Here is a 16,840-nt window from a genome sequence, read left to right as displayed (position 1 = left end):
CCTTTTTCTTTCTCTTGGTCTCTCTTTCCATTCAACTAATCACGTGAAAGCATTACAGTCACGTTCCTTCTACCTCAGGTCATGGACATTTCTCTTTCACTCTTTTTCGTTCTCCCTCTTTTTCTCTAATCACGAGAAAGCTTTACCGACGGACTAATTAACATAATGACAAGCAGAATTATTATAAGATCAGAAATATTATATTTAAGTTTTCTTCATGACAGACTCCTTCGGTTCCTCCTTATTTTTTACATCATTCTTTTCTTCAGCTCCTACATTATCTGCCACTTCTCTTATTGTTGTTTTAATGTTGTTGCTGTTGTTGTCCATCATCTTCATCATCATTATCATCATCATCATCATCATATTCTTCTTCTTCTTCTTCTTTTTCTACTACTGCTACTACCGCTGCTGTTACTGCTGCTGCTGCTTCATCGTTGTTTCCTTTTTCGGCCTATTCTTCATCATCAACTTTCTCTTATGTTAGTCATCTTCTTCATAATAAGATCTCGATATGTCATCCAATGTCTTTTCCACAAACTAAATGTCTCTCTTATCTTCTTTATTTACCCTCATTCTTCTACAATTCATATTGTCTTGCAATTTGTGTTTGCCTGTGTGTGAGAAAGTGGGAATATATGTGTGGCCTGGATGTGAGTGTGTGCGTTTATACATCAGGGTTTGATAAGGTATATATAGGTGTATGAGTTTATGTGCATTTATACATACATATATACATATATTATATATATATTATATATATATATATATATATATATATATATGTTTGTGTTTGTTTGATGTGTGACTACAGTATTTGTATTTATATTCCTTTATTCCCACTTGTTTCCCCATTCTGATATTCCACATTATTTTTCTTCTCCTAATATATCTTCTTTTCCTGCATTTATCGTCTTCTTCACAATTTTTCTCTACATTCATCTTGTTCATCATTTTCTGGTTCTTCTGCTTTTAAGTTTTTCAAATGCTTTCTCCTCTCTTCATGAATCATATTCGCCTCTTCTACTTCTTCTTCTTCTTCTTCTTCTTCTTCTTCTTCTTCTTCTTCTTCTTCTTCTTCTTCTTCTTCTTCTTCTTCTTCTTCTTCTTCTTCTTCTTCTTCTTCTTCTTCTTCTTCTTCTTCTTCTTCTTCTCTATATCTTTACGTTCTATGATTTATTTTCCTTCACCTTCTTCGTTATTCTTATCAGTTTCTAAATTTGTCATCATCATCATCATCATCATCATCATCATCGTCATCATCATCATCATCATCATCATCATCATCATCATCATCATCATCGTCGTCACCATCATCATCATCATCATCATCATCATCGTCCTCATCATCTTCAGCGCTATCATATTCATAGTCCTTCTGCTAATCATATTTTCATATTCACTAATCGTTATCTTGTCATCATAACTATTTCCTCCCACCATTTACTCTGCTATTTCTAGCATGCAGAATCATCATCACCTTCGTTATGAACATCATAATAATCAACGTCGTCATCACCAATTAATCGGTAGCGCTTGTCATCGTTTTCGGTAATAATCATCATTATTTTTCCTTCTCACCGTCATTATTACAACATTTACAATCAACATCGCAATCTCCTCATCATCATCATCAACATCATCGCGGCCATTTTCTTCATCATCGTTCTCTTTTTATTAATATCATTCTAAAGTTACAACATTTAATATTTTATAAGAAATCTTTTTAATACTCTTTAATACTCTTACTTTTGAACTGTGTTTTATGTTTCAGAGATCTCAATGACAATAAGATCACAACCATCCAACAAGGATGCTTTCAAAATCTTCCAAGTTTAGAGCAAATGTAAGTTGCTTAAGTTTTTTGATATTATTTTATTTACGAAATATTTCTAGGAACTTAATGTCTTCTTATCTTCCTTTTTCTCTCTCTATCTCTAATGTTCTGCTACTATTTTCATGTTAGAGTGTGTATGAAGGTGTCTATGAGTATTTGTGTCTCTATGTGTCTGCATAAATGTCTCACATTTTGTGTATCAGTGTACGATTGTACGTGGATATCTATGTTTGTATTTGTGTCTATAGGTGGGTATATTATGAAATATATATTTATGCGGAGTTATGCTTACTTCAAGAAAAGAACGTATAGAAATATATTCATGCTCACGTTTTTGAGATACTGATTCAATAATATGTGTTATTTTAAACTACAATTACATGTCGTGCTGAAGTGGGTAGTCGTCATTTACCAAAACTCTCCTTTGCAATGACAATAAATAAGGTAGTGGGTCAATCATTGCAAAGGGTTGGTTTAAATCTCACAGAGCAAGTGTTCTCGCACGGTCAACTCTTCGTTGGCTGCTCCCATATTGGCAGCACACAAAGTCTTGACTTTTGTGCATCAGAAGGGAAAACGAGAAATGTTGCCTACAAAGAAGCGCTCCTCTGAAAAGATGGCATTTCTTCACATCTTTCAAAACACCCCAGTCATCTGCCGCCCCAAAAGCGTCGTAGCCGCCGTGCCAGCCAATGTAACTCAATGACACACACCATCACTCACTCACCCTATCTCTCTTTCTCACCCTCTTCTGCTCTCTGCAAAGAAAATGTTTATGGATACAACTGCTTACAAAAATAGGGATTAATTTATAATTTCTTTCTATCTTCATAATTAAATAAATGTTTTAATGATTAAACAGTGGTCCAATACAATAGCTCTCAGAAACAGACTACGTACAAATTCTTTCTTCACAACTCCTGAAGCTGTTTTCTGACAGCGGGAGGGGTGGTGATGGAAAGAAATTTTCATATAGCTGGAGGCTCCAATCGAAACGGGGTACCCGAAATGATAAGGTTGAGAAACGCCGTTATAGATTATGCCTAACCGAAAACGATCAAACCCACATCATCAAAACAGACCGGGTGAAATCGGGCTTAACTGCTAGTATACCTATATTTACATATGTATGTATATGCAAACTCACTGTTAACAAAAGTTGGGATGCGTGACGTTCAGTTATTCTATAAATGTAAAATGTATTAAATACTACAAAACATACAAAAGAAACTTGCCCAAGGTGCCATGCAGTGGGACTTAACCTGGAACCATGTGGTTCGGTGGCATACTTCTTACCGCACAACTACTCCTGCGCCTACACACACACGCACAAACACACACACACACGCACACACACACACACACACACACACACACACACACACACACACACACACACACACACACACACATATATATATATATATATAATACAGTCTTCATCTTAGTTATTTCGTTGTTCACCGCCAGAAAGTAAACATTGTCACTGATGATATCCGGACATATAATGCGGGGTTATTTTACATCTATCATCGCTGAAACGGTGATGATCGAAATCTAACAGCACGATTGAAACAATTGTAGGATTGCTTTATGTTTATGTCATTTGTTGATTCGCTTCCTTTACATCTTAAATATTGTACGTATTACTTTTTCATTGAGGTAAAAAATAATAGCCAATATTATTTCTTCTCTATTTCTTTTTACTAACTATATATACACACACACATATATATATACATATATAATATTATGAGTATTACAACAGGGTTAAAATGTTGAGTAATCATCAGCCATTAATAGAGGTTTTCCATTAAAACATAATTTTCATATCAATTGATAACATTATAGAGAAGATTTTCTACTTCTAGAAATAGGAGTGAAATAGGTGTCAAAGTTCTATATAAAGAAACTGGGGTAGAGGGAAAGGGTTGTAATGCTACAGAGGCCGTTTACTACTATTATAGAAAATATTTCCTGTCTCCTTTCAATTGATCATTCTTCCCAAAACTTCTAGCAGTTCAAAACGACTGAATATTCTGAATATTCTTCAGTCAGTTGATAAACACTACTACCTTAATGTTCTTAAAATTTAAATCCACATCCTTGTCTATATATCTACCTTCTCTATAATGTTATCAATTGTTACCAAAATTATGTATTAATGGAAAACCTCTATAAATGACTGATGATTGTTCAACATTTTAAAACTGTTGTAATACTTATAACATTTAATAAAATGATGTAGCATGAAACGATCGTACCAAATTCCGAAGTTATTCTTGTTGCTTATTTTGATTCAATATATATATATATATATATATATATTTCTTTACTACCCACAAGGGGCTAAACATAGAGGGGACAAACAAGGACATACAAAGGGAGTAAGTCGATTACATCGACCCCAGTACGAAACTGGTACTTTATTTATCGACCCCGAAAGGATGAAGGGTAAAGTCGACCTCGGCGGAATTTGAACCCAGAACGTAACGACAGACGAAAAACCGCAAAGCATTTCGCCCGGCGTGCTAACGTTTCTGCCAGCTCACCGTCATATATATATGTGTGTGTGTGTATATATATATCAACATCTATAAATCTGAAATGCGAAAATTTTGTCTCATTTTCATTGGAACGGGTTAAAGGCCACTAGATCTCGTCGGATTGACTCCAAAATTTACAGGAACATGTAAAATGAGGTGAGGATGGGGGTGGGCTAGGTGAGAAATCCCGATCTTAAAAGGTGTGGTTACGAGGGCGAAAAATTAACACTTTGACAAGTCTCCTCTCATTCTCTTATCTGCCTGTCTTCCTCCATGTCACTCTCTTTCCTTCCTTCCCTTCACATTCTCTCTATAACGTCGTTTCGCAGCGTCTACTATCTTCCCCCGCCGCTTCGACAGCGCTTTCACTCTCTCTCTCTCTCTACGTCTGTCTGCATTCATATAGAAAATTATCATCGCCAGCACCGACACACAATCATGAGAACAAATATTATGAATCAGATATATATTGGGTTAATTTATGTGTGTGCGTGTGTGTTCTATATATAAATATGTATATATAATATATATATATAGAATGTGTATATATCTGTATTTATATATATATATATATATAATTTGCATACAATTTTACATATACCACACACTTACCCGCGCGTAGAGCGGGTCACCTTAAGCTAGTGTCCTAGAACACCAGCGATAATAATTAATTTTATTGTATCGCATTTGACTTTGTTTACACACATATATATATATATATATATATACATACAGGTAGATACATGGGTCAAAAAATCGGATTCATTGTGAAGGAATTTATCAATATACTAAATTTCAAAAACTGTGACAGAAGCAAAGAAAGATTTCCCTTTCTCTCTCTCTCCCCTCTCTCTCTCAGCCTATGTCTTTCATTTTCTCAACGCAAAATGTTCCACTCTATGAATTTATCGCTTAGTCTGAGTGTTTGTATTTGTGTTTGTCAGTTAGAGTGTATGCATGTGTGTGAGGAATTTCATTAAGGCGACACGGTAATGCAAAAAAAATGCAATTTATTAGATTATAATAGCATAAATTTACGTTTCTAAATATGATTTTTCTGACACACACACACACACACACACACACACACACACACACACACACCCACACTCACCCACACCCACACACTCACATATATACACACACACACAACAAAGCACTACGAACACACGCACACACACATATATGTACATAACTATAGGCATGTGTTTGTGTAATTTGATGTGTATAATGTCTCAATACATACATGAATATATATATCACATATATTTAACCTCTGTAAAGTGATTTTTTTGCTTCTTATACTGCTTCTTTCATGAACAGAGATTTTCCAACATATTAGTGTCCTAGTTACACAATCAATGACACTATTTTCTATATATTGCAATCGATGTAAACTCCTGACATGCCTGGCGACGACTACCCACCTCCAAGGAGATCAAATACAGATCGAAACCAGTGGGGTAGAGTCTTGGAGCTAGGGAAGCAGGTGTTATCTCCCGATTGCACTAAATATCGAGTGAATATCGAAGCGAACTGAATAAATCAACTGATGTGTTCCTGTGGTTAAATGGCAGTATGGTTGTCTCGTAGACGACAGATAGATAGATAGATAGATAAATAGAAAGAGAGAGAAAGAGAGAGAATATAGATATAGATATATATTTATATATATATATAAATGCACAAATACAAGCAGATATATGTATATGAGATAGATGTATGCATGTATGAATATTTGTTAGTATATATATAAATATATAATACATATATATATATATATATATATATATATATATATATATATATATATATATATATATATATATATATATGTATATATATATGTATGTATGTATGTATGAAATGCATACATATCTATGAGTGTATATATATATATATATATATATATATATATATATATATATATATATATATATGCATGTACGAGGTCATTTTAAAATTTCACGAACGTGTTCTATAGCGCGCCAACTGATGGCTGCATACGATTTTATGCGCGCTGAGACAGTGGGCCGTATGTAATGTTTCGAGTGTACGGGCGCACGAAAAAATCACAGCTTAATCAAGACCATCTTCATCATTTTTTTTCCGACATCCTCGGTATTGTGCATTGGGAGATTTTTCAGGGAGGACGTTCGGGGAAAATGACCGGATCTGTGATTCCCGAAGTATGGAATTTTTCACGACAACAATGCACCTATCACCTCACTCGTAAGTTTGCACCTGCCCTATTCAACAGATTTACCACCTGCAGACTTGCAACTGTTCCTCAAGATGAAAAATCAGCTCAGAGGTCGAGATCAAGAGCGAATTTAACGCCGTCGTCGAGATCAAGAGGTCCTCGACTCGCCTATGCTAAACTAAGTCCAGGCCGGATTCCAAAAGTGTCAGAAAAGGTGGGGCAGTAGTATTATTGCTCAGGTAATATAAGTTACTTTTATTAAAAATAGCTCGTCCAGGAACTTTATATATACGACGGGTTTCCTTCAGTTACCCACTTAACCAACATAAAGGGGTTTGTTCGGGTGGAGACCAGAGTACACGCAGAAGGACTGAATACAGAAGCAAAATTCTTATCACACAGCCGTGCCATCGCTTAAGCGTATGAAACACACACACACACACACACATACACTCACACACACACTCACAATACACACACACTCACAATACACACACATACACACACACACACTCACACACACACTCACAATACACACACACACACACGTATGACGGAAATGGAAAATGGATTTTTCGAGATTCGTTAATCCTTACTGCCGTTTCAACCCGTCTTCAATCCGCCCCTCACGGATGAGATAATGGTCGAGTGGCCGCGGTGCATCTTTCTTTGCAGATGTTTCTCATCAGTTGACATTTCAAAAAGTACTCTGCTCAATCAACTCGGTTTCACTTGGTTCAGTTATAATGTTGGTTAATAATAATAATAATAATAATAATAATAATAATAATAATAATAATAATAATAATAATAGACGGAATATACCTATAGTTGTTTAACAGACAGCAGCATATTCCCTAATGAACAGAAAGGATGTAAACGTGGATCCTACGGCTGTAAAGACCAACTACTCATCAATAAGATGATCTTAGAAGATTGTCACAAACGACACAAAAACTTATCAATAGCCTGGATAGACTATAAAAAGGCTTTTGATAGCCTACCACATAGCTGGATTAGGAAATGACTTGAAATGCATAAGATAGCACCAACTCTGCGAAACATCTTGACTGTAAGTATGAGATCATGGAGAACCACACTAACTCTGAACAGTGACAGTGAATCCCTAAATGCTGGTGAAGTAAAAATTTCGTGTGGCATCTTCCAGGGTGACTCACTGTCACTACTCCTCTTTTGTTTATCCTTAGTACCTCTCTCAAAGCTGCTCAATGACGCGCAGTATGGGTATAAAATGTTTGATAAAAATATAAATCATCTCGTTTACATGGATGATTTAAAGCTTTTTGCAAAAAATGATCAACAACTCAAGGGCTTACTAGCGATAGTCAAACAATTCAGTGACGACATCAGAATGCAATTCGGCCTCGATAAATGTGCAAAGGCTACCTTTATCAAAGGAAAAATGACAGAAACATCTAACGTTAACCTTGACCAACAGAATGTCATAAAAGCGGAGAGCTACAAGTACCTAGGGGTAATTGAAGGGAACGGAATAAGGCATTCAGAGATGAAGGAAAGGATCAGGAGAGAATGCTATCGAAGAGTGAGAGCAATACTCAAGACAGAGCTGAATGCAAGAAACAGGATCGAAGCGATCAATGCATTAGCTATACCAGTCGTGACTTACAGTTTCAATATTGTTAACTGGTCAATTACTGAAATATGTCAGCTCGACAGAAAAATAAGGAAACTGTTGACAATGCATAGAATGCACCACCCTAAGGCAGATACAGAACGACTCTATCTGCCAAGAAAAGAGGGAGGCCGTGGTCTTTTGCAACTGGCAATAACAATGAAGATTGCTACAATGGCCTAGACACCTACCTGAAAAACTCTGAGGACTGGATGTTAAAACTTGTCTCAAAACATGAAAACAAGAAAGCATCATACTCAGTCACAAAACAGGCAAAGGAATATCTAAGTGAATTCCGAATACAACCAATTTCGGAATTAGAGATAGATATACAAGAAACAAGCACAGAAAAAGCTAGGCGCATGAAAACCCGTGCCAAAACTGCGGCCTTAGATATTCTGAATAATAAATGGCAAGAAAAACCTCTCTATGGCAAATACCCAAAGAGAGCGAATAATGCAGATATCGACAAAGCCCTGACCCATCAATGGCTAATGGCCTCTGGCTTAAAATCTGAAACAGAGGGGTTTATCATAGCAGCTCAAGATCAATGCCTACCAACAAGAAACTACCAGGCCAACATATTAAAGATCAGAAGCAGTCCAACGTGTCGTGTATGCAAGCAACAAAATGAAACCATCGACCATGTGGTCTCCAAGTGCAGTCTTCTAGCGCCTACAGAGTATCTCAACAGGCACGATAGAGCTGCACAATATATTCACTGGGTAATCTGTAAAAACCTGGATTTGCCCCATGAAAAACACTGGTGGGAACACAAACCACCCCCAGTGCTTGGAAATGACCACATCTCACTCCTCTGGAACTTCACCATTCAAACTGACAGGAAGATAGATGCAAATAGGCCAGACATCATATTGAAAGACTTCAAACAAAGAAACTTGCCTCCTCATTGATATGACTGTCCCAATCGATATAAACGTATCTGTCAAGACCTACCAAAAACTGAGCAAATATAAAGATCTTGAAATAGAAATCAGCAAAATGTGGAAGCTGAAGACTAAAACAATACCTGTTGTCATAGGTGCCCTGGGAATGATAGCAAAAGGGGCTGATCGCTACCTAACTCAGATACCAGGAAACCCAAAAATGGCAGAAGTTCAAAAGATAGTGCTCATGGGAACTGCTCATATCCTACGCAAAATACTCTCTATGTAATCTCAAGGTTTAAAACAAACATAATTTTCGGTTTAAAAAGAAAAAAAAAAAAAATTTTTTTTTTTTAGACATTCATTAGTACAACATCCCCACCCCCCAAATATATGGCACACTAGGCATAACAACAACATGAACTTCCAACCCTGTTGTCTCTTGAGGTCTCTGGGTGACACTTGGAGCCAACTTGTACAAATATAAAGCAAAAGTCAAACATAGAATAATAATAATAATAATGATAATAATAATGATAATAATAATAATAATAATAATAATAATAATAATAATAATAATAATAATAATAATAATAATGAAAATAATAATAATAATAATAATAATAATAATAATAATAATAATAATAATAATAAAAATAAGAAGAAGAAGAAGAAGCAGAAGAAGAAGAAGAAGAACAACAACAACAACGAAGAAGTCGGTGATGAAGAAAAAGTAATATAAATAGCAAGAAAACAGACAAGATGGACAAGCAAAACAATAGACATTCGGGATTCTCGCAACCGCCGAATCGAACAGATTAGAAAAAGACTAAGATATCTTTTTAAAAAGGTGGGCCTCTGCATAACATTTTGTAACAGCCTTAAAACTTCTAATTTCCTAGATGTCCCCCTAGATCTACAAAGCCAAATTTTCTACCCATGCCATAAACTTAAGGAGGACCTCAACTACGCCAACTTTTCCCTCAACCACAACGCCAGTTGTGCTAAACTCTATCGTAGATATCGTATCAAAACGGATTTCATCACTGTCCGCCAGTAAGGAAATATTCGAACAAATCATTGAATATTATAATTGCGCCTTACAACACGCCGGTTATAAGAATTCGATCGAATATACCCCTATGTGGAACAAGCCTCCCTCTACAAACCTCGGAACCAAGAATACACCCGTCCTCCAGATAAAACAAAAATTATCCCGCATAACCCATCGTCCTACTACTCTCCCAAATTTTCAAGGAGTAGAAGACTTAACAAGCAATCTCATCACTCGGTGACCCTGGATCCTAACCCCGTCGCTGCCCGCCGATATCTACACCCGTGTGCACCTCCAAAATTCTTTATACACTCCGATAAACTCCTCAATCGAAATAAACGAAGATGTACGCGTTAAGTTATCTGGTTCAACTCCCTTCCCCCTTAATACTCGACCCCTTGTACCCATGCTCTTCTTCACCATACACGAGAAGCATCTCCCTATGTCCAGCCCCTTTACCAAAATATTTAACCCGCAATCTATAACATTTTCCTACTCCACCACCACTGAAATTGTTGGGCCAATCCGAAATCTTAACATATAAGAAACTTTGAAACATACAATTAGTAACCTTTACCATATTAACATAACTCACCCGAACCCCCAGCCTCATATCCACAAAACTAGAACACACTTCAACTTCCTTACTAACACTGACCCTTTAAGACAAAGCATTGTCTGACACTACCTGTTTATCTCGACTAATCCATAAACTTCAACATAAATCAATTTCTTGTAATCTGAAATGGTTTATGGTCATCCACGCTAAGCATTATATCGGCTATAACAAGTGTGATTTCTGCATTGTGAAGTCTTCTCCATTATGCAATCCACCGATTATTTAAATGAACGGGATAGCATAATATTTACTTCTCGACACAAATTATGCAATTCATATCCTAAGTCCAAATAACAACAATCCCCCACCCACCCCTGTGTCATCCCCTAACTAACTCCCTTGCACCCCAACTGATATCCTGCTCCATATATCTATGCAGTAAACAACTGTTTATCTACCTTTACATTTCCTAAACATTTTATTGTTTCATTATTTAATTCCCAACCTGTTTTCCTTATCGTTTATACGTCATAAATTTTCTTAACTCTTCTCTCTCTACACACATCCCTCAGTATATGATAATATACAAGGACCCAGGCACGCGTACACAGCTACTAGATTCTACAGACGCACACCATATATGCGCTAGCGCACTAATACGCACTCGCATAATAATCTCAGATGAAAGCTACTACTACTACTATCTCCCACTTCACTCGCCATCCTTAGATTTTAAAGCAAAATTAGTTCTACCAACTCGACGAGCAAACCGTGGTCTACTATTTTGCAACGTAAATATACTATCTTCCGCATTCCTCTCCTTCAAACACCACCCTATCCATTTCAAATACTACACCTATATCTTCATCCTTTAATTCTGTTTTAATGGCTATATATAATGCTACAATATGTTTACTTATATATCCTACAACGGACCCGTGAATGACCCCGGAATACCTGCATAAAGCATCTCGCCAGCCAATTTCCATATCAAACCTCGTCTTCGTACACTCCTTAATCAGTAACAAACGTTCTCATTCTTATACATAGGATTTCTTGTATTTTATTTGTATTTTCCTTCAACACAACTGTTTTCCTCCGAAATGTCCTTTCTTTGCATTTTGATCAAATTCCCAACGAGTTTACACGGGGATTCTAACGAGAATGTAAACTTCACATAATCAAGATATCCTTTGACTGAAGAGTAGGTTGTGGTATACCCCATGTTAGGATAATATGCTGCTTTCGTGGTTCTCTTAGCAATGAAGCTAATGTAGCCTGGATTGTATCTACGCCATTCCCTACACACACATACGCATATATGTATATACTCTAGATAAATATCCCTTCGTTGCCGAGCGTATCCCACAACAGAATATTTTGGTAGACTTTTGGTACAGCATTCCCTCATAAGCTACCTTTTCTACGTTATGGAGAGGATTTTCCATTTTTTTTTTCACCTCAACGTTGCAGATGATGGCAGGAAGCTCTTTAAAAATTGTTTTAATGTGTGTTGATTTTATTCACATCCCCAATCCCGATCGGTACCGATTTTGGCCAATGCTTTTGAACGACGCATTTAAAAAAGTTTTAAATGAAAAATTTGGGAATTCAGTGACCACCATTATAATCAATACTTTCTTTCTTTTCAAACGAAGTGAAACGTAATTTAAGAACAATGGCGACATTTTAAATAGTTTGTTCAGTATCCTCGCATTTTCCTATATCGAAGTTATTTTTCTGCAGCTTTTGCATTTTTTGTATTTTTTGTATTTTTTGTACATATATATGTATGTATGTGTGTGTATATGTTTGTGTGCCTGTGTTTGTCTCATCATAATCTCTCTCTCTATCTCTCTCTCTCTCTCTTTCTCTGCCTTTCTTTAATCTCACCATCAGAACATCGATCCTCTGCTACAATTCTGTTTCTCACTCTCCTCAATATCACTACCTTCAACTAAGTTTTTTATCGTGTAATAAATAGTACGTTCCCCCTACCACATGCCCTCTTCCTCTTTTTCTCTCTCCTTTTTCTTTCTCTTGGTCTCTCTTTGCATTCACCTATCACTTGAAAGCGTTACAGTTACGTTCCTTCAACCTCATATCATGGACACTTCACTTTCCCTCTTTTTCTCTAATCACGAGAAAGCGTTACCGACGGACTAATTAACATAATGACAAGCAGAATTATTATAAGATCGTCATCACCTTCGTTATGAACATCGCAATAATCAACATCGTCATCACCAATTCATCGAAGCCATTCTCGACGTTCTCGATAATAATCATCATCACTATCCCCCGAATCCTCCTCGCCGTCCTTGTTACAACATTTACTATCAACATCCCCCCCCCCTCATCATCATCATCAAGATCATCGCGGCCATTTTCTCCTTAATCATCCTTTTTTTCTTAATATGATTTTAAAGATACAAGATTTAATATTTTATCAGAAATCTTTTTAATACTTTTTCTTTTGACCCGTGTTTTATGTTTCAGAAATTTCTGGAAGAATCAGATCACAACCATCCAACAAGGATCCTTTAAAAATCTTCCAAGTTTAATCTTCTTGTAAGTTGCTTAAGTTTTTTGATATTATATTATTTACGAAATTTTTCTAGGAACTTAATGTCTTTTCATCTTTCTTTTTCTCTCTGTATCTCTAACGTATATTCCGCTACCAAATTCGTGTTGGAGTGTGCATGAAAGTCTCTGGAATTGTTTGTGTCTCTATGCGTCACCATCAATGTCTATTAGGAAATGCATATTTATGCAGAGTTCGTTGGAAAAATCTATATACACTTCAAGAAAAGAAACGAACGTATAGAAATATATTCATTCTCACTTTTCTTAAGATGCTGCTTCATTGATATGAATTATTTTTAACTCAACATTTACAAGAGGTGCTGAAATTGGAAGTCGTCATTTTCTATTTGTACAGTGACATATAGCTCGGGGCAATTTGGTTAAATTTGGTTGAAACCATTGCACCCACAACATGGATTCGATCTTGACATTTTTCTCCCTATTTCTTATCCGTTACGATGGAGACACTGGAATATGAGAGCAATCTTTTCCTTCAATTTCGTTTTGTGCGTCGCTTTCTTCATTTTTTTCGTCTTCCCTGGCATTCTTCTGCTTCTGTCTGAAGAGATAATTTTTGTCCAGTTCTAAATCATGTGATAAAGTCTTAATTGTTTTTATTGAAACAAATCTCACCTGGCTTCTTCGGCAGAATATAATTACTATATTTTTTGTATTCGGCAAGGGATAACTTTCTTACAAGTAGTCGTACTATTTTTCCTCTCAGATCAATTTTTAAATTCTTCTTTGAAAATTTATTCGTATCTTCGAAAATATGCTGAGAAAGTAATCCCATCTTCTGGATTATAACTGAATACTTCAATAGAGATTGTGACGCCGTCTGGCAAGTTCGCACCTGAAGTATTTATAGACGTCTTTTACATTGATTCCAGTAACTCTTGGTTTTGTTGTTGTTGCTGTTGTAGTTGCTCTTGTTGTTACTATTGTTGCTGTTGCAACTGCACCACAGACGCCAATAAGCCTTCTATCTTAAACGATTTTTCTTTGGTTTCATACCCATCCCAAACAAATCTAAACGTCCAACGCAAACTTCGAAGAACTCTTCGCCACTTTTATACCCTGGTTTGGAACGTAGGATTTAAGGAATCAGTGTGAAAGAAAATGTTTACATGACACGAATCGATTACCCAACGCTCTCTGTCACTGGCACACAGTGAACTACTTACCAATTAATTGCTGAAGACTCGACATTTGTCTATTTAATAGGAATGTGTCAGTTCCCTTTTAGTCAATTGGAAGGTGGTCGAAATCCTTCCACAACAATATGGAAACAATGTAGACCTCTTCCTTGCGGCACAGAGAGTTTCACACCAAATGACGTAAAGGAAGATATGCAGTTGTAATTGCTGATGTTTTTTTTCGAAATGAAGCAGACTCTTGGTAATTTTCTCAGGCAAACGCTTCAATGTCTGAGGGTTTAGTTGCAGTGGAGGAAAATTCACTTTTTTATTGTGACAGAACATGAAGTTTTCATATTTAAAGTTCAGTGCCACACAATACTCGCAATATAAGTACATATCACCAATACGATATGTTCGTTTAGGATTATTGTGTCTGTTCAGTGGTAGTCCATGTCTTCCTTCACGCTTTCGTTGCACCTGTTCATCTCGAACAAGGTAACGCCTGTTCAGCATTCATACCTGCAACTCCATCTTGATGTCTCTCTGTTGGACCTTGGAGACAAGCAGCCCTTTCCAAATCATCCATATTCTCCCTTCTCTGTTACATTACGCTTTTCTGTTGGTCCTGTTACTGCGGACGCTGCATATCATTCATGATTTCCATTCTCCGCTGAAATATCAATCTTTGTTGTTCCTTGTACTGAGATCGTTCTTCTTCATCCTGTCTTCTACCTTGGACTCGCATTCTCTCTCCCTGCAATTGTGCCTTGCGTTGTTCTTCCTCTATTGCAGATTGTCAAACCTGTTGGTACCATTTGTCCCTTTCTCTGGTTTCTTACCGCTGTTCTTCTCTTATCCGCTGTCTGTAGTGCCTAGCCCTCTCGCGAGTAGCTTCTAATCTTCTTTAACTATCCATTGTTCAGTCAAGTTTTGTAATTTGCTTAATTCATAAGCACAGCTTTGGAACAAAGATCAAATAACCGTAAACTGCGAATTTCTATCTCGCCGTAGCAGAAGCACAACCAACGGCAGAATGTATGAGAAGAAGTTACAACCTCAACCGTGATCTTGTAGAGATGGAATTTACTGTGTGTCCACCTTGATTTTAATTGAAATATATATATATTAATTATAATGTGTATATTTCTTAACTGTAATATATATATATATATATATATATATATATATATATATATATATATATATATATATATATATATACGCCTTACATATGACACTGAAAATAAGTGTGAATATTTAACAGAATGGCATTTATGAGCATGCGCTAAGTGATAGGGGATATAAAATACTTAATTCAATTCAAAAATGACTTTGCATTATGCACTCATCATCACCACTACTACCGTCTCTCACTCCCCCTTCCTCTCACTTTCTCAGTTTATCTATCTATCAATCTCTTTATCTACCTATCTGCCTTCCTTTAATCTCACCATCAGAACATCACCGCTCTGCTAAAATTATATTCGTAACCCTCCTCAATATCACTACCTTCAACTAACTTTTTCATCTAGTAATAAATATTACCTTCCCCCTACCGCATGTCCTCTCCCTCTTTTTCTCCCTCGCTCTTTTCTCTCTCCCCTTTTCTCCCTCTCCCTCTCTTTCTGTCACACTCTTCGACTTACTTTCGTTTTCTCATTCCTTTTTCTTTCTCTTGGTCTCTCATTCCATTCAACTAATCACGTGAAAGCATTACAGCCACGTTCCTTCTACCTCAGGTCATGGACATTTCTCTTTCGCTCTTTTTCGTTCTCCCTCTTTTTCTCTAATCACGAGAAAGCTTTACCGATGGACTAATTAACATAATGACAAGCAGAATTATTATAAGATCAGAAATATTATATTTAAGTTTTCTTCATGACAGACTCCTTCGGTTCCTCCTTATTTTTTACATCATTCTTTTCTTCAGCTCCTACATTTTCTGTCACTTCTCTTATTGTTGTTTTAATGTTGTTGCTGTTGTTGTTGCTCATAATCGTTATCATCATCATCATGATCATCATGATCATGATCATGATCATCATCATCATCATCTTTTTCTTTGTGTTCTTCTTCTTCTTCTACTACTACTACTACTACTACTACTACTACTACTACTACTACTACTACTACAACAACAACTACTACTACTACCGCTGCTGTTACTGCTGCTGCTGCTTCATCGTTGTTTCCTTTTTCGGCCTATTCTTCATCATCAACTTTCTCTTATGTTAGTCATCTTCTTCATAATAAGATCACGATATGTCATCCAATGTCATTTCCACAAACTAAATGTCTCTCTTATCTTCTTTATTTACTCTCATTCTTCTACAATTCATATTGTCTTGCAATTTGTGTTTGCCTGTGTGTGAGAA

General features: G+C 36.3%; 1 protein-coding gene across 1 annotated transcript in view; it reads left to right on the top strand.

Annotated features, from left to right (window-relative positions):
* LOC115225980 (leucine-rich repeat-containing protein 15-like) overlaps positions 1–16,840 on the top strand; it is a 171,592-nt gene that overhangs the window by 118,623 nt on the left and 36,129 nt on the right. The window contains exon 12 of the mRNA XM_036514789.1: positions 1,775–1,846. Within this exon, the coding sequence (XP_036370682.1) occupies positions 1,775–1,846 (72 nt within the window). The remainder of the gene's footprint in view (positions 1–1,774; positions 1,847–16,840) is intronic.

This window comes from Octopus sinensis, linkage group LG29, assembly GCF_006345805.1.
Source record: "Octopus sinensis linkage group LG29, ASM634580v1, whole genome shotgun sequence".
Lineage (NCBI taxonomy): Eukaryota > Metazoa > Mollusca > Cephalopoda > Octopoda > Octopodidae > Octopus > Octopus sinensis.
This window is presented reverse-complemented; position numbering and strand designations above follow the sequence as displayed.